The sequence below is a fragment of the Oryctolagus cuniculus genome, chromosome 15 (genome assembly GCF_051225735.1).
Source record: "Oryctolagus cuniculus isolate XC-2025 breed Fujian yellow rabbit chromosome 15, ASM5122573v1, whole genome shotgun sequence".
NCBI classification, from domain to species: domain Eukaryota; kingdom Metazoa; phylum Chordata; class Mammalia; order Lagomorpha; family Leporidae; genus Oryctolagus; species Oryctolagus cuniculus.
In genome coordinates this window covers 25,881,992-25,900,582 of record NC_142881.1, presented here as the reverse complement: position 1 = coordinate 25,900,582, position 18,591 = coordinate 25,881,992, and the positions used below count along the sequence as shown (strand labels likewise).

At 38.8% G+C, this 18,591-nt stretch overlaps 1 protein-coding gene across 2 annotated transcripts in view; it reads left to right on the top strand.

Annotated features, from left to right (window-relative positions):
* SLK (STE20 like kinase) overlaps positions 1-18,591 on the top strand; it is an 85,571-nt gene that overhangs the window by 57,924 nt on the left and 9,056 nt on the right. The window contains exons 10-17 of one of the 2 annotated variants that reach the window (XM_002718721.6): positions 452-582; positions 790-913; positions 2,871-3,050; positions 5,468-5,560; positions 14,842-14,971; positions 15,592-15,716; positions 16,603-16,791; positions 17,634-17,759. In XM_002718721.6, coding sequence (XP_002718767.2) covers positions 452-582; positions 790-913; positions 2,871-3,050; positions 5,468-5,560; positions 14,842-14,971; positions 15,592-15,716; positions 16,603-16,791; positions 17,634-17,759 — 1,098 coding nt within the window. The remainder of the gene's footprint in view (positions 1-451; positions 583-789; positions 914-2,870; positions 3,051-5,467; positions 5,561-14,841; positions 14,972-15,591; positions 15,717-16,602; positions 16,792-17,633; positions 17,760-18,591) is intronic. The other variant, XM_002718722.6, reaches the window with a different exon arrangement.

Genomic DNA, 18,591 nt, shown 5'->3' with positions numbered 1-18,591 from the left:
GTCACTGATTTGCTCCCCAAATGCTCACAACAGCCTGATTTGAATCAGCCTCAAGCCAGGAGCCATGAACTCAAACCAGGTCTCCCATGTGGTGGGCGGGCTCTCAAGTACCTGAGCCATGAACTGGTGCCTCCCAGAGTGTGCATTAGCGGGAGTGTAGCCGGGACTTGAATTCAGGCATCCCTGTGTATGATGTTGCTGTCTGTAAGTGGTGACCTGATAGCTGTACCAAATGCACCCCACTTCCACTTAAAAATTTTATTTCATATAAAGCCGTAAATAGTCAGATGAGATTTAAGATGATACAGTGGTTCCATAGGTGACTCTTGCTGCTTTATATGCATACTTAATATATAGTCTGTGTGCTTTTTAATTTTTGTTTAACAAAGGGAATATTTTCTTCCTTCACTATTGCTTATATAAAGCCTAACTAAAATAAAATCTCACTTAGGAAACAAGAAGACAAAAGAAAACATTGAAGAAAACACGCAAATTTATTGTTGATGGTGTAGAAGTGAGTGTAACAACGTCAAAGATAGTTACAGATAGTGATTCCAAAACTGAAGAATTGAGATTTCTTAGGTGAGTAGACAAACAACGTAATTGAAACTGGTTTCTGACTTCTTTACTGTTTTTGCAAAGTCTGAATAATTGAGAAACGAGGGTAATTTCTTGACTAATTTTGGATTGTTCTTGTGTTATCCATTTAACAAAAACTATTCTTCTAAGCTTTCAAAAAGTGTTAGAGATATGATCTCCCTCTCTGTCATTGCCCTTGAATTTTTGCAGACGTCAGGAACTTCGGGAATTAAGATTTCTTCAAAAAGAAGAGCAAAGAGCCCAACAACAGCTTAATGGCAAATTGCAGCAACAACGGGAACAAATTTTCCGGCGCTTTGAGCAAGAAATGATGGTAAAGTTTTATACCTTTGTATCATTTTGAAAACAAAGTATTTGGAGGAAACACACACACACACACACACCACGGAGAGAGAGGGAGTGAAAAGGGAAAGAGAGAGATCTGCCATCTGCTGGTTTACTCCCCAAATACCCAAGTACCAAGGCTGGGCCAGACTAAACTAAGAGCCTGGATCTCATTCTGTTTCCCAAATGGGTGGCAGGTACCCAGGTACTCAGGTCATTACCCACTGGGGTACACATTAGCAGGAAACTAGAATTGAAAGTGGAGCCAGGACTCAAACCCATACACTAAAGTATGAGATCTGGCTATTGAGGGTGGTGACTTAACTGGCTGTTCCAAATGCCTGCTCCATGTCCCATTTTGTTAATAATTAAATTTAGTGCTTTGAAAGAAACAAAATGTAGTAGCTGGTTTTAGAACTTGTTCTCTCATTGCTAGATTTTCCTTGCTTTGTAATGTAATTTGGGCCATTCTCTACTGCCTTCCCGGGCCACAGCAGAGAGCTGGACTGGAAGAGGAGCAGCCGGGAATAGAACCGGCGCCCATTTGGGATGCTGGTGCTCCAGGTGGAGGATTAACCTAGTGTGCCACAGCGCTGGCCCCTTGTTTTGTTTTTCAAAGTATTCTTTCTTTCTGGCTCCTGTGGTTAAACGTCCGTGTCCCTGTCCACTGCTGCTGAAGAAAACAGTACTGGCTGTTCAGGAATAGTTGTCACTGAGTCCTTCCAGAGTTGGAAATGGAATTAGTAATGTTATAGAAAATTTCATTAACTTATGTTGAATATCTAGGCTAATATAGGTTAGAAAATAGATAATTTGAAATGTTAATAGTACTCTTATTTTGAATATGCTCCTTTTGCTGTCTTGTAATTTGAAGTGGTAAGGAACATTTTGTGCAATGTGGCATTATTGATTACTTGCATGAGTTCAAACTCAAAATTGCTCAGAAAATAATGAAATTTAGTTATCAATGAATAGTTTTTATCATACTTACATTCTGTTTTCCAGAACCTTATAAAAAATTGTTCCCCAAATATTTTTCAAAATGTTTGACTTTCAATTTCTTTCAGAAAAATCCTTTATATTTAATTATGCCTATATACAGAATTACAGAAGTCTTGCTGGAAGAATAGGTTTTAAATTTCCAAAGATTTGTCTCAGTACAATAGTAGGTTTATTTTAAGATTCTTTAATGAGGAAGAGTAAATCGAGTACTGTTACATTATTAAAATGACTTCACATAAGTGCTTTGATTTACCAAAAATTTGATAAATGTCTACATTTTTTGTAATTTACTACGTAGTACCTCATAGCAACTAGATATTCTTCTGGATTGTCTAAAATTTTTGGACATTCTACTTGTACAGTTTTTCAAGTTGGAAAAAAGGAGCTAGCTACTTTTTAGGAAAAAATTATGTATTTTGGTACATTTGACTTGTTCAGTATTACAAAGGCTATATCACATCACTATTTTTTTCCTTTTTTTTTTTTTTTTTTTTTTTTGACAGGCAGAGTTAGTGAGAGAGACAAAGAGAAAGGTCTTTCTTCTGTTGGTTCACCCCCAGTGGCCACTGCAGCCGGTGCGCAGTGGCCGGTGCGCTGTGGCCGGCGCACTGCGCTGATCCAAAGCCAGGAGCCAGGTGCTTCTCCTGGTCTCACATGCGGGTGCAGGGCCCAAGGACTTGGGCCACCCTCCACTGCACTCCCGGGCCACAGCAGAGAGCTGGACTGGAAGAGGGGCAACTGGAACAGAATCCGGTGCCCCAACCGGGACTAGAACCCGGTGTCCCAGCGCTGCAGGTGGAGGATTAGCCTAGTGAGCCGCAGCGCTGGCCCTCACATCACTATTTTTAAATGCTAGTTATTAGCTCTTAGTAAATATCTTCACTATAGTGAGTCAAAGCGGGTGATAGAAAAATTAGATGATCTTAAGCTGTATTGGTTTACAGAGTAAAAAGCGACAGTATGATCAGGAAATAGAGAATCTAGAAAAACAGCAGAAACAGACCATTGAACGTCTGGAACAAGAACATACAAATCGCTTGCGAGATGAAGCCAAGCGCATTAAAGGAGAACAAGAGAAAGAGCTGTCCAAATTTCAGAATATACTAAAGAACCGAAAGAAGGAGGTAAGTTTAACTACCGTTTTTAATTACTAAAACTTGTTTTTATATTTATTTTTAAAGATTTATTTTATATATTTGAAAGGCAGAGTTATACACAGAGAGAGGAAGAGACATAGATTTTCTGTCTGCTGGTTAACCCCCCAAATGGCTACAACAGCGGGACTGGGTCAGACAGAAGCCAGGAGCCAGGAGCTTCTTTCAGGTTTCCCACATGGGTGTAGGGGCCCAACCGTTTAGGCCATCCTCCACTGCTTTCCTAAGCACATTAGCAGGGAGCTGGATTGGAAGTGGTACAGTCAGGACTTGAATCTATATGAGATTTCAGAGCTGCAGATGGAGGCTTAACTCACTGTGCCACAGTGCCAGCCCTATTGTTCTCTTTTAATAATGCAGTATTTAAAGCTTATATAGGAATATTTTTTAAGAAAACATTTTGTTTGCCAGTAGCAGTAATGATTCATTTTATTAATTATATGTCATCTTTAATTCCTGCCTTTAACAATATTTTCTTGATTAGCTTTATTGACGTTCTTGGATAGTTGCCAAACAAAAATTAGAAAATCTGCAATTGAAATATGTATGAGCTCATAAGATTGAGAGTTACTTGCAGAGTTAAAAGTGAAAATATTTGGAAAGTCATTTGATCAGAATGAGTTTTTAATTTTTTCTGAAATGGTTTCCATGGTTTATAGTTTTTTTTTAATATATGTATACTAGTAGTTACTATGAAAGTTTGTCATTGATTCAGAAGGAGGGTTTACATATTAGTGTGTCTTGTCTTCAAATTAATAAATCTGAGAACTTTGACATATAAGGAATTTTGAGAGATAATTTTATGGTTTATCCTGCATTTTCAATGTAGGAGAATATTACTTTTCATTATAATAAAAGACACAGGGATGATAATTATAATTAATTCCATTTGAATTAGGACAGAAAAATCTCTTCTAAACTAGCCAGTGCATTTTCCCATTTGTTACACATCTCACATAGCCATATTCACTAACTTTAACATTCAAATTATGAAGAAAACTGAGCATCATATTGCTGAGTCTTAAGAATCTGCTTCTTTACAAAGAATAGAATTGAATTAATTAACAATAGGATTTTCTATATTTTTAAGTTGAGATGAGTGAAATGTAATTTTATTTGGTATGATAACCATTTATAAAAATTAATGCTGCCACTTACTGTATTTTGTATGGAATTGCTCTATATGCCATTATTATTACTTTACTGGGGCTTTATGTTAACGTTCTTAAAACAGTGGGTACTTTTTATTGAGGAGTTATTTTTTATATCAAATTTAATTAAAAGATTTTTGTGGGTAAACATATGATTTAATCCTAAATATGTAGTAGTCTTTATTGTTACTGTTTTGGCATAGAAGCATTTTAATCAGTGAACATGTTTGAGATCGTGATATATATAATTATGTATTTTTCTTCTATTGCTAAATTTCTTGCCCTTGGGGAATCTCTTTCTTTTAATGGTGATTTGGTTTCATGACGGATTACTGATGGGGAATTTTAAGTGCACTATTAAATCAAAATCGGCCTCTTGGACCATCGTAGCATGTGGTGATTTGGAATCTGGTTTCTTTGGGCACTTCTACTTGTAAACACACAGTTGTTTTTCATACTGGGTTATAGGTCTGTTAGATGGAATAACACATCTAGGACTGGAAAGATTAAAAGAATCCCTAAAAGATATTTTTCCCTATAATATCCTTAATTTGTTTAATACATCATAGTTTACTGAACTTACTTTAAAGTGCTTATATTCCTAATTTTAAAATTGACAAGCTGGCTTAAATTGTCAGCAAAGGAGAATGTTATTGAAAACCTGCATAAAATCATCCAAATGTTCATTTTTATCACACCACATATAAAATGGTGTGTTTTATGAAAAAACTTAGTATATATTTATCTCTCCTTTGTATATTCTAAGGCTTACTTCCCTTTTTGTGTTTTATTTATTTTTGTTTCATCAAATGGATTTTATTTAATTTCTCTTGTGTTATCAAGCCAATTATGAAACTTTGCACTTTGATAAATGTCATTAGCTTTCCTATGTCAGTAGATAGATGTATTATGATCTTTCAAGAGGGCTTTCAGGTTCAGCATCAGAGCTGCAAGTTATCCTTCACTGATTTTCTTTGAATCTTTAAGAGAGAAAATGATATATAGGAATAATTAAGCAGCTAATTAACCTTTAGGTGGTGTAATGTCCCTTTCTGCACTGAAATTAAGCATGTTCTATCCTTTCATTCCTTTTCACCAAACTAACACCTGTGCTAATGCATGTTGAAGGCTCTCTTTAACAGCTTTACTATTTGACTTGTAGCTTATCTGCTCACGTAAGTGCTTGCTGTGGAGAAAGTATCATTTCCCCACCTCCTGCATGCTTATACACTGTAGGTTATAAATGAAGTGGAGAAAGCACCCAAAGAGCTGAGGAAAGAGCTCATGAAACGCAGGAGAGAGGAGCTTGCACAAAGCCAGCATGCTCAGGTAACAGCGGCAGCTCAGTGCTGCTGAAACAAAGCAGCATCTTCTCACAGCTCAGGAAACTGAGTGAAAGGGTAGATTTTTAACTGTGGTTATTGTATGACATTGACTTCTTCCCATCCAAAGATTCCCAGGATCTTCTGTCCTAAATTCATGCTGATAGAGACATTTAAGTTGCTACTGTGAAATGATGAATGATGTGGAATATTTGAAAAGTTGACTCCTGATAAAATAAACAAATATATTAATATATAATCTGTTCTCTGATTTTTATTATGATGTAAACCTATATTTTTAAGTAGCAAAGCCAATGTTTGATAGAAGATCTTAAGGACAGAAATATAGAGGCTGAATATATAAACATTGATAACATGCTTTGAGAGGTCATTATTATTTTTATGAAGTTCAAAGTTAGATGACAAATGATAATGTGAAGTTTTAGATCAAACATTTATTGCTTTTAAGCTCTACAATATTAAGCAACTTTAAAATCATATTTTAAATACTAAATGCTTTTCTTTGTGATTTAGAAACCAGTTGTTAAATGACTATGCTTTTTTTTTTTTTTTTTTTGACAGAGTTATAGACAGTGAGAGAGAGACAGAGAGAAAGGTCTTCCTTCTGTTGGTTCACTCCCCTAATGGCTCCAATGGCCGGCGCTGCGCTGATCCAAAGCCAGGAGCCAGGTACTTCCTCCTGGTCTCCCATGCTGGTACAGGGACCCAAGTACTTGGGCCATCCTCTGCTGCCCTCCTGGGCCACAGCAGAGAGCTGGACTGGAAGAGGAGCAACTGGGACTAGAACCTGGTGTGCCGGTGCCGCAGGAGGAGGATTAGCCTAGTGAGCCACAGCACTGGCCTATGCTATTTTAAATAAAGGAACTTGATTTTAAATTATGATAAGGAAGCCTTACCAGAAGATGAGTTAATTCTTAATAAAACTAGATTAGTAAGTATTTTCAATGGAAATTTCTGGAATTATCTCACATTACTTTATAGAATTTTTCAGTATTAATAAAGATGAGTCTTTTAATGAAGTTTGCAGTCAACAGGAGGCAAAGATAGAGAAATAAAAAGCTCTGGCCGACGCCTCGGCTCAATAGGCTAATCCTCCGCCTTGCGGCACCGGCACACCGGGTTCTAGAAAGAAACATAGAAACAACAAAAACCACTGGAGACCCATGGCATGGGTTTTGCCATTATATTTTTTTGTTTTCAAAGCAGGGATATTTTCTTTTTAAAGATTTATTATTTGAAAGCCAAAGTTGCAGAGGCAGAGAGAAAGAGAAGTCATCCATCCACTGGTTCATCCCCGAAATGGCCATAACAGCCAGAGCTGAGCCGATCTGAAGCCAGGAGCCTGGGGCTTCCTCCTGGTTTCCCACGTGGGTGCAGGGGCCCAAGCACTTGGGCCATCTGCTGCTGCTTTCCCAGGCCATAGCAGAGAGTTGGACTGGAACCATTGCCCATATGGGATGCCAGCCTTGCAGGCGGTGTCTTTTCCTGCTATGCTACAGCGCTGGCCCCCAAAGCAAGGATATTTTAAAACTGCCATTTCCTTGTCATCATCATTTCAGAGGATAGAATATTTTTAACACCATGAAAGTAAGGAAAATATAATCTTGGGATTTTAAAACTTTAATCAAGTTAGTTTATTTTAATAAATTCAGTTTGCATTTTTTGTAGTCTTTCCTTGCTGTGAGCCTGTGAAGCATTTTATATTGGCCTGGCGTGGAGATTATTACTTTAAAGTGATGACAGCAGACACAGCATTTGCTGTGTGTCAAGCACTATTCCAAATGCTTCACATGTATGAACTCATTTAATCTCACAGCAAACATTACCCCCAATTTATGGATTAGGGGATTGGAACACAGGAAGGGAGTGACTGCGAGAGCCACACTGCTGGTTTGATGGCAGAGCCAGGATTCTTATCTAAATTTAGGCCTGGATTTCATGTACTGAACCCACCTCAGACTGCCTCTCATATCTAAGTTTCCCACTCTGTACCTCATCTAAATTCTTACCTGCTTTATCCAGTGTTTTTTTGGCTATTTCTTGTTATCAGGTGAAGAGAAAGGCCTTGCTAGCCACACACATACTTTTAGTTAATTTGGATTTCAAATCAGATAGTAGCAGTATGGTTTTCCCTTATAAAGGAACATAGGGTTTTTTTTTTTTTTTTAATTCCAAGAGATAATATATCAAACTCCAGCTAATTAAGAATTAATACTGAATGAATTAGGTAACCCCTATACATTAGTGACTTTTTTTGGTGGGGGTTGGGAGATATTTGGCCTGTATTTTCCAACTAAAGCCAAATGTCATAGTCCTTCTTACTGTAAATTTAATTAGGAATTTAGTAATTAAAAAATTTAAAAAATATTCTGTTGCTTTTGATGAAGTTGCTAAAACTGGGTATTTCAAACTTTTTCTAAGGATTAGTAAGTAATTAGCCATATAGTCTATGAGAATATAGTTAATAAGCTAGTCCAGTAATTTTCAGACTGTATTTCTAGGAGCTCCTAAATTTTAGAGATGCATTTTTGGGAATCCTTCTAAAAGGCAAGGACTGTGGGACCGTAGGCCCTTCTATTTCAACTAAAGCAGCATCATTTTGTGATCTGTTTTATAAACATAATTTTTTAAAGGAGGTACTACATGTCTTTAAAAAAAAAAAAACAATACAACAGAGTATGGGAAACTGCTGATCTAGTTCAGCTCTTTTCTGCAGATCAAAGTGTCCCCCTGTGTTAATTGACTTGTTCCATGCTTCAAGAAACTCAACATTTGTGTAATTATTCTTTCCATTTGTCAAAAGTCATTCAGATATATTCTCATCTGGGAGGTGCATTGTATTCTGATCCACAGGGTGTTGCTCAGGTCATGATTCAGTCTTTTCAGTTGTCATCTTGTGCAGTCTTCAACGCCCAAATGCAGGATGTAAGTCCCGTGTGCCTGCAGGAGGATGCCTTTTCCTGTTTGACTTGATTTTCTTTGACTCACATGTGCCTTTTCAGTCCTGACTTCATTTGCTAAGATCTAGAAGATCGATAGGTGATAATGTCAGTAGTGGCAATAATAGTAATAACCTCATATGAGCTTTATAAAACAGTAGTCTTCAAAGAGTTTTCACCTTTGGATCTCACTGCCGCCACCCTGATAGAGGGATGGAGTGTTAGCTATTTTACACATGAGGAGATCAAGATACAAAAGACTAAGTGATCTGCCTAACGTCATGTAAGAGACTAATGCTAGAGCTGGAACTAGGACACTCCTAATAGTGTTCTTTTTTCTCTCTACCTCATTGCAGATTTCATTAGAGGTTTTCTATCTTTTTTCAAGAACAGTAAAATTATCTTCCTAATGGTATTTTATAAACTTTGCACATGTGAGAAATTGAATGCTGTGATTAGATTTTCATCTTGGTGTGAAGTGACATTTTGATTGCATAAATGTTCATGTAGATGATTTAATTATGGATATGGTCAGAAAAGCCATGCTAAAAAGTAGTGATTTTAGTTCCATTTAATTCTAGTTTGCATTTTTTCAAAGTGTTGATGATTAATCGCTATTCTCCTTATTGTAATTTTAAATTAAGGCTGGAATTCCAGGCTGTATTCTTTGTCAGAGTTCACATAGGGAAATGACCAGCTCATTTAAAACTGTAATTTTTATTGCTTGATATATGCGACTGGAATAGATAGAATACAGCTTGATTCCAGCCCCTGTCTTCCCTAAATTATTGGAGATGGTTGACTACACATCATTCTAAGAGTATGCAAAACATTGATTTTTTTTTAACATGAGGAGTTATTGTGATCACTTTTCTGATCATTACCATTTTTGAGTCAGTCTTTTAAGTTAAAGTGATCAAGTCCTGTACAAATAACCCAATCTGTCATAACCCTTCCTTACAGTTGTCTAGACTCCAAAATTGTGTTTTTAATGTTTGTAGTTATGTAATTCATGTGATGAGATTTTTTTATCAGAATATAAGCCTATACTTTTAGAAAAGAGTACACTTTTCACAATGTACTTATCCATTTTTAAAAAATGACTTTTGGTCTCTGTACTTTGGGTCCTTTGTTTTTTGTTATAGTGATTAATCCATCTTTTTTTTAAGGTGAATGTAATTTTTTGCTTTCTTTTCAGAAGATCTGTTAGTTGCTAAGAATACTTTCTAATTACAAATTCTGTTGTGAATTTGTAATTTCACCCCCCCCCCTTTTTTTTTGACAGGCAGAGTAGACAGTGAGAGAGAGAGACAGAGAAAAAGGTCTTCCTTTTGCAGTTGGTTCACCCTCCAATGGCCACCGCGGCCGGCGCGCTGCGGCTGGCGCACCACACTGATCTGATGGCAGGAGCCAGGTACTTATCCTGGTCTCCCAAGGGGTGCAGGGCCCAAGTACTTGGGCCATCCTCCACTGCACTCCCTGGCCACAGCAGAGAGATGGCCTGGAAGAGGGGCAACTGGGACAGAATCCGGCGCCCCAACCGGGACTGGAACCCAGTGTGTCGGCGCCGCAAGGCGGAGGATTAGCCTATTGAGCTGTGGCGCCGGCCTGTGAATTTGTAATTTCTAACTGTACATTCTATTTTACTTGACTTTTGAATTAGGATATTTAATGAATGCTCAATAATATTAAAATTTCATTTCTTTTGAGATAATGAAATTCATTAGTTGTATGGGACTTGTTTAGATGCTTTTTAGATTTAATTTTAAAAATCTTTTGTGCAATATCTATATAGTCATCTAGAGTCTGCTTAATTATATAGCTGTATAAAGGAGCTTGATTTTTTTTTTTTTTTTTTTTGACGGGCAGAGTGGACAGTGAGAGAGAGAGACAGAGAGAAAGGTCTTCCTGTGCCATTGGTTCACCCTCCAATGGCCGCTGCGGCTGGCGCGCTGCGGCCGGCACACTGCGCTGATCCGATGGCAGGAGCCAGGTGCTTTTCCTGGTCTCCCATGGGGTGCAGGGCCCAAGCACTTGGGCCATCCTCCACTGCACTCCCTGGCCACAGCAGAGAGCTGGCCTGGAAGAGGGGCAACCGGGACAGAATCCGGCGCCCTGACCGGGACTAGAACCCGGTGTGCTGGCGCCACAAAGTGGAGGATTAGCCTAGCGAGCCGCGGCGCCGGCCGGAGCTTGATTGTTTTTTATTTCTGATTGTTAGGAAGCACTTCCATACATTGGATTTATAATTGCCTGTCTCAATTTTTACCTTTTGATGCTTTTTTTTTCCACCTTCTATAGCAGTAGAATGCTATAGTGTTCCATCTGTTTCTTTTTCTTTTTTTTTTTTTTATAAAATTTTATTTATTTGAGAGGTGGAGTTACAGACAGTGAGAGGGAGGGACAGAGAGAAAGGTCTTCCCTCCGTTGGTTTACTCCCCAGATGGTAGCAACTGCCAGAGCTGCGCCGATCTGAAGCCAGAAGCCAAGAGCTTCTTCTGAGTCTCCCACGCGGGTGCAGGGGCCAACTTCGACTGCTTTCCTAGGCCATAGCAGAAAGTTGGATTGGAAGAGGGGCAGCCGCGACTAGAACCTGTGCCTAAACGGGATGCCGGCACTGCAGGCAGAGGATAACCTACTGCACCACAGCGCCGGCCCCCCCCCCATCTGTTTCTGTTAGCAGTTCTAACCCTTGGAATTATATGTTAGCTACTTCAATATACATTCCTGTAGTTCTTTCAGTCAGTCATTCTGAGACCTGATTTGTGGCCCATTATTTCTAGCTTTGAGTTTTCTGTGGTTTGCTTTTGAACTTTAGAAAGCGTTATACTAAGGGAAGGGATCGTTTTCTCTTCAGTGGACTGGCAAACCGAGAGTCTTGGGACTAGTGGGCTGGAAGCTCCTAGAAGGCAGGACTGTCTTTCATTAATCCAAGTAATCCTGTGACTGGTACGTGCCCAGCATCTGCTAAGTGCTTAATAAAGGTTTTCTCTGAACTGAACTTTTAAAGATTTATTGATGTATTTCGAAAGAGTTGGAGAGAGGGAGAGACAGAAAGAGAGAGCTTCTGTCCGCCACTCCACAAATGGCTACTACAGCTGGAGTTGGGCTGATCCGAAGCCAGGAGCCAGGAACTTCCTCTGGGTCTCCCATGTGTGTGCAGAGGCCCAAGCACCCAGGCTGTCTTCAGCTGCTTTCCTAGGCTCTTTAGCAGGGAGCTGGATCAGAAGTGGAGCAGTCAGGACTTGAAGCTACACCCATATGGGATGCTGGCACTGCAGGTGGCAGCTCTATCTGCTAAGTACCACAGCGCTGCCCCTGAACTTTTACTTTGTTTAATCAAGACATTAATATATTAAAGTAATGTGACCCAAAATTACATAGATGAGAAAATTAGTAATTTTTAGTGGCATTGGCTTATATTTTACGTTCATTTTCACATGAATGTTTATTCATCCCATTCGATACTTTGCATTTGGTTTCTTTGAATCTAAGATTTATATTTATGCTAGTTAAGTTAGACCATTGTTTCTGTCCACATAGATATTTAAAAAAAAATCCTTTATGCAAATCAGTGATAAAAATGTTGAATGAAAGAAATCCTTTAATGTATCTGCAGGTTATATTAAATTTGTTAAGCAAGTTTGCATATAGAAATTTTATAATTGAAATTAGAGAAACAAGGTAATTTTTATTACAGATTTTAACTGTAGGAAAAAAGCAAATCCTGAACGACTTGTTATAACTATTCAAAAGATAGGCATGGAGATTTTGCATATTTTTAAATAAAAGTCAAAGTCCTAGTCTAGATAGTTGTTTATTTATTGAAAGTACTTTTAAGTCTTTTTTTAAAGACTATTTATTTATTTGAAAGGCAGAGTTAGAGAGATAAGGAGAGATAAAGAGGTCTTCCATCTGCTGGTTCACTCCCCCAAATGGTCACAATGGCTGGAGGTGGGCCAATCTGAAGCTAGAAGCTAGGAGCTTCTTCAGGTCTCCCATGTGGATGCAGGAGCCCAAGTACTTGAGTCATCCTCTACTGATTACCCAGGCACATTAGCAGGGAGCTGGATCGAAAGTGGAGTAGCTGGGACTTGAACCAGTGCCATGTGGGATGCTGGCACTGCAGGTGGCAGCTTTACCCAGTATGCCACAGTGCTGGCCCCTATGGAAAACTTTTTTGGCTGTGATAAAGTTATATAGGTGTCTATAGTCAGGTTGGTGTTCTACAGAGACAATTCATTAATCTTTTCCTTATGCTTACGCTGTCTTTGTATTCCTACTAACGTACAAATGATGAAGCAAATGAGACAGCTTTTCTGACTCCAAGTTACTTTAACAAGTCACATGAACTGCATCACTTCCGAGACACTGTGGGAAGGCAAACACCTGTGGAGCACTGCTGGATGCTTGTTCATTGAGGACCGGGCTGGTTGTGATTCAGACTCTGCCCAAGGCCTAAAGAATAGTTCCAAAATAGGTTTTAGGGTTTGATTTTCTCCTGATTGTGCAAGAATAGGGATTATAGATGAACTGTTGCTTCAATGCCGAGTTTAAAACCCACAATTAAATTGATTTGAATATTCCTTGAGCTACTCACCAACTTCTGTATTTGCTGAGAGATCCAAATTTAAATTTCTTTAATTTGGATATTATTCCTTTCCTTCTGTAAATGTGTGACTTAGAAGAAAGATTAAGTTACTTTAACATTTCCCTTTCTTATTGTCGCTCCCCCTCTTCGTGGAGGAACGACACTAAACCCTGCCTAGGCTTCATATCCGAGTCACGGCACCATTATGTCGCTCCCCTTCTTCGTGGAGGAACGACACAGGACCCTGCGCTGTTCTTTCTGTCTGCTCGGCCCTCCCCGGGTTTGCTGCTGGTTCTTCCCGGGTTGGCTACTATCCCTTCCACCTCCGTGGAAGGGCAGTTCCCTGGCCGCATTCCCCACTTCCGCAGGGGAGCGGCACACCGCCGGCCGGCTTTCTCGGGGGCTGCACAGGTGTTCCCTCAGATGTTCCCCTTAGCTGTTCCTGGTGCATGCCGTCTCTCTCCTCCTTTATAGTCCTCCTCTGCCAATCCCAACTCGGCTGCCCACACGCCGAGTACGCTGCTCTCCTCCAATCAGGAGCAAGTCCTACAGTTTATTGGCTGAACTGGAGGCAGCTGTGCAGAAGCTGTTTACTTCTCTCCCAGTGCCATATTGTGGGAGAGCAGATGCATAGAATAAGTCTTAATTCCAGTAACTCAGTCCAGTCCGGGCTGCTCCCCACACTTATACAGTAATTGAAGGATTTTTTTTGAAAAAGCATAAATTTGGCAAATACTGTGTACTCCACAAATATTTGTTGACTGAATTAGTAAATCCCAAATATGTTGGTAGAATTCTGTGATTATAGGAATTTTGTTCATATATTTGTAATGTATAACTAATTTTCCTGTTCTTAGTTTGCATGTCACTGTGCATTATTTAAGTCTTCTAACTCTTGTTCTTTTTTTGGCACATGCTGTAGATACTGTCTTCTCTGTTAATTTAGCCTGGGGTATTTGTAACTCTTTATTACTTAAAATAATAGAAAGTTTAAAATTCTGATTCTGTGTTAGTTATGAGTTTTTTATTGCCTTTCTTCCTAGAAGACTTTTTTTAAAAAGATTTATTTTTTTATTTATTTGAAAGGCAGAGTTACAGAAAGTCAGAGGCGGAGAGAGAGAGAGAGAGTTCTTCCATCTGCTATTTCACTCCCCAAATGGCTGCAACAGTCAGAACTGGGCTGATCCAAAGCCAGCAACCAGGAGCTTCCTTTGGATCTCCCATGGGGGTGCAGGGGCCCAAGGACTTTGGCCATCTTCTATTGCTTTCCCAGGCCTTAGCAGAGAGCTGTATTGAAAGTGGAGCAGCTGGGACTTGAGCTGGTGCCCATATGGGATGCTGGCACTGCAGGTGGTGGCTTTACCCAGTGCCGGCACCTGACATTTATTTTTTATTTATATCATAGTGGAATGAATAGTAAGCCTTAGAACCTATAAATTTATTTTCTCAAAGATGCTAGTATAACAGGGCTTTTTAATTATGAGGAGGACATCAACTTTTGTATGTATCATTCTTAGTAGTTCAGAATATTATGTTTTATACTACTTTTCTTCTGGGGTTGAATTGGGTGATTAATACATTTATATTGTATATGTACAATATAATTTTGGTTTTTTAAAATCTAGATACTTTGTAAACTTAGTTTAGAAATCTTGTTAACCATAAATAGTCATATAGAAAACTGGATGTTTAGCACAGTAGATAATTTATTAACTGATGGTCAACTGTGTTTGATAGGAACAAGAATTTGTTCAGAAGCAACAACAAGAATTAGATGGCTCTTTGAAAAAGATCATCCAACAACAGAAGGCAGAGTTAGCCAATATTGAAAGAGAGTGCCTGAATAACAAACAACAACTCATGAGAGGTATAGAATTTTGCAGTATGTGTGTATATATAAAATGGTATTTCAAAAACATTCCTAAATGCACCTTGGAAATGATTTGAATGCTTTACTTTGCTAGGCTGATGAAAGGAAGGATAAAGTCATGGTGAATAAGAAAATAATTTCTTAAAAATAAGTACTGCAAGATATAGAATTCCTTTATGACAGTATACGTGAACATAAACATTATTCTTAAGTCTTTGCCTTGTTCACATTTTGCTAGAAATGTCTGAATAATTTGTGTACTCATTATGCCTTACAATTGTTGATATACTTAATAGATACATGATAGGAAGGAATTTTAAGTACTTGTTCCCTATAACAAATCAGTTTAGATATGTTTTTTTAAGATGATTAAATTGAATTTTAGTATTTGTGATAGGATATTCTGTTTTTATAGGCCATAGGCCACAGGCTGTTAGAATAGAATGGAAACTGCTAAAACTTACTGTCTTTACATTGGTAAAATAGCTTTTATGGCTTAGAATGTTTGTGTATAAGTTAGTGTATTTGGAACATTTTTATGTAAATACTAAAATCAGGGATAAAGTACATTAGTCAGAAAGCAAAGTGACATTTTGAAAATTCCTTTCTTCTCCTAGCTCGAGAAGCTGCAATTTGGGAGCTTGAAGAACGACACTTACAAGAAAAACACCAGCTGCTCAAACAGCAACTTAAAGATCAGTATTTCATGCAAAGACATCAGCTACTTAAGCGACATGAAAAGGTTAATGAAAGGAAAATTTCTTCACTTTTTTGTTCATTTTAAAGTTTGCAAAGCTAATAGTTTGAAGCTTATATTTAGTCTATGGCCATACCACCCTGAACGCACCTGATCTCGTCTGAAGCTTATATTTATTAGAGAATACACTTTTTATTTCTTTTATTCTAAAGTTTCTCTTTTTATAAGAATTTTAGAGTTTATTTGAAAGGCAGAGAGAGAGAGAGAGATTTTATCTGCTGGCTCATTCCCTAAATGCCTGTTAACAGCTGCAGGTGGGCCAGGCCAAAGCCAGGAGCCAAGAACTCTGGGTTTCCACTGTAGCTGGCAGGGGCCCAAGTTATGTGCTCCCTTTCAGGGTGTTTATTCGCAGGAAGCTGGAATTGGAAGCAGAGCTGAGACTGAAGCCCAGGCACTCAGATATGGGGTACAGGCATTCCAAGTGGTGTATTAATTGCTATGCCAAGGGCCTGTCCCAGTCCTAAAGTTTCTTTGATGAAGTTTGCAGTAATTAATTGTATCTGAATTGTAATTGCAAGCTCTGTTTTATGAATGACAAGGATGTTAACTAATTACAAGATTTAAAGACCTCTTATATATTATAATCTTCATTTTGTCTCTTAAAGGTAGCTATTTTTGACTTTGTGATTCAATTATCTTAAAAGTGTTAACTCCCTGTGTTTAGAAACAAAATTTCATTTTAAGAGTCTTATCCTAATAGCTTCATTTTTTAAAATAAATTAATTTTTCCATAATATTTTACTGGTTACTGTGAATAAAGGGAGAGAATAATTATAGAAAACAACCACTAAATGATATATTTGAACATACATATGGGAACTGAGTATTGAATTATATCTATACCACTGGGTTCTGTTTAAAACTTTCCCAGGAAACAGAACAAATGCAGCGTTACAATCAACGACTTATTGAGGAGCTGAAAAACCGACAGACTCAAGAAAGAGCAAGACTGCCCAAGATTCAACGCAGTGAAGCCAAGACTCGAATGGCCATGTTTAAGAAGAGTTTGAGAATTAACTCAACAGCCACACCAGATCAGGACCGGGACAAAATTAAACAAGTAAATAAGGAAATTACTCTTTTTCAAATTTTATTTATTTATTCATTTGTTCTATTTGAAAGGTAGAGACAGAGATAGCCATTTGTGGTTCACTTTCCAAAAGCCCTCTATGGCCAGGATGGGAGGACTCAATTTGGGTATTCCTTGTGGGTAGCAGCAACCCAAGTACTTAAACCATCATCTGTTGCCTCCCATGGAATGCATTAGCAGGAAGCTGGAATTGGGAGTGGAGCCTGAGTACCAGCAGTCTGATAGGAAGTTCTACCTGCTAGGCCAGGTGCCCCTGCCCCTCTTCTCTTTTTGGTTTCAAAAAACCAAATTTGAATGACCTTTGGAAGTGCCACAATAGTTGTGTTGTAAATATTTAGCATGGGTTTGTTGATGTGCACTTCAAATCTATGGACTAGGGCTAGGAGCATGGTATATTCCAACATAGTCTTCCCAGAGTGGTAGCAAAAGAGGGCAGAGCCCCATGCCTCACACCACATCCTGGGCTACACTGGTCTTAGGACCAGACCTTGGGAATGAGATGACTTAGACAGCTTTTTAAGTCAAAACATGTGGCCTTACTATGATGTGTATGCAGTCACAAGTCTCACACACAGATTAATTGAGGTTACTAAGCAGATAGCAGAATTAAGGTTTACTTACAAGTCCCTCCTTTCCCCCTGCCAAATCAAGATGGATACTTGAGCTTTGAGTTGCAGCATATTATTATAACCTGTAGTTTGCTTCGTTGTTCTTTTAAGTTTTGTTAAATTTATTAATCACAGCCTTGGAATTTTTAGAAACTACATTGCTCATTAACTGTAATTTGTGTCTTTTGTTTTTCTTGCTCATAGTTTGCAGCCCAAGAAGAAAAGAGGCAGAAAAATGAGAGAATGGCTCAGCATCAAAAACATGAAAATCAAATGCGAGATCTTCAGCTGCAGTGTGAAGCCAACGTGAGAGAACTGCATCAGCTGCAGGTGAGATACAGCAGCTGAGAACAAGGAGCACACACTGGGGTTGGGTCGGAGAAAAGGCAGCTGACCAAGGGAAGTGGCACGTCAAGAAAATGCTAGGATGTAGAGACTGTGTGTATAGACCCAAACATAAGTTTGATATCATAGGAACTTGTTTAAATTTTGTATGATCATGATTACTGTAAATATGAAGCTGATTGGGTACTATTTTAAAAAATATTTATGGGGCCAGTGCTGTGGCATAGTGGATAAAGCTTCCGCCTGTGGTGCCAGCATCCCATATGGTTGCTGGTTCATGTCCCAGCTGCTCTACTTCCAATCCAACTCTCTGCTATGGCCTGGGAAAGCAATAGAAGATGGCCCAAGTCCTTGGGCTCTGTACCCGTGTGGGAGACCTGGAAGAAGCACCTGGGTTCAGATCAGCACAGCTCCAGCTGTTGCAGACATTTGGGGAGTGGACCAGCAGATGGAGGACCTCTCTCTCTCTGTCTCTCTCTGCCTCTGCCTCTCTAACTCTGCCTTTCAAATAAATATTTTTTAAAAAGCTGTATACATAAAGAATAAAACAGACTGTTTAAAATATTATTTATTTGAAAGAGCAATATACAGAGAGAGAGAGAGAGATTTTCCATCTGTTGATTCACTCTCCAAATACCTGTAACGGCCAGGTCTGGGCCAGGTTGAAGCCAGGAGCCAAGAACTCCCTCCTGTTCTCTCTTGTGGGTGACAGGGACCCAGGTACTTGGACCATCTGCTGCTGCCTTCACAGGCACATTAGCAGGGAGCTGGATTGGAAGCCTAACAACTGGGACTTGAACCAGCACTCTGATGTCAG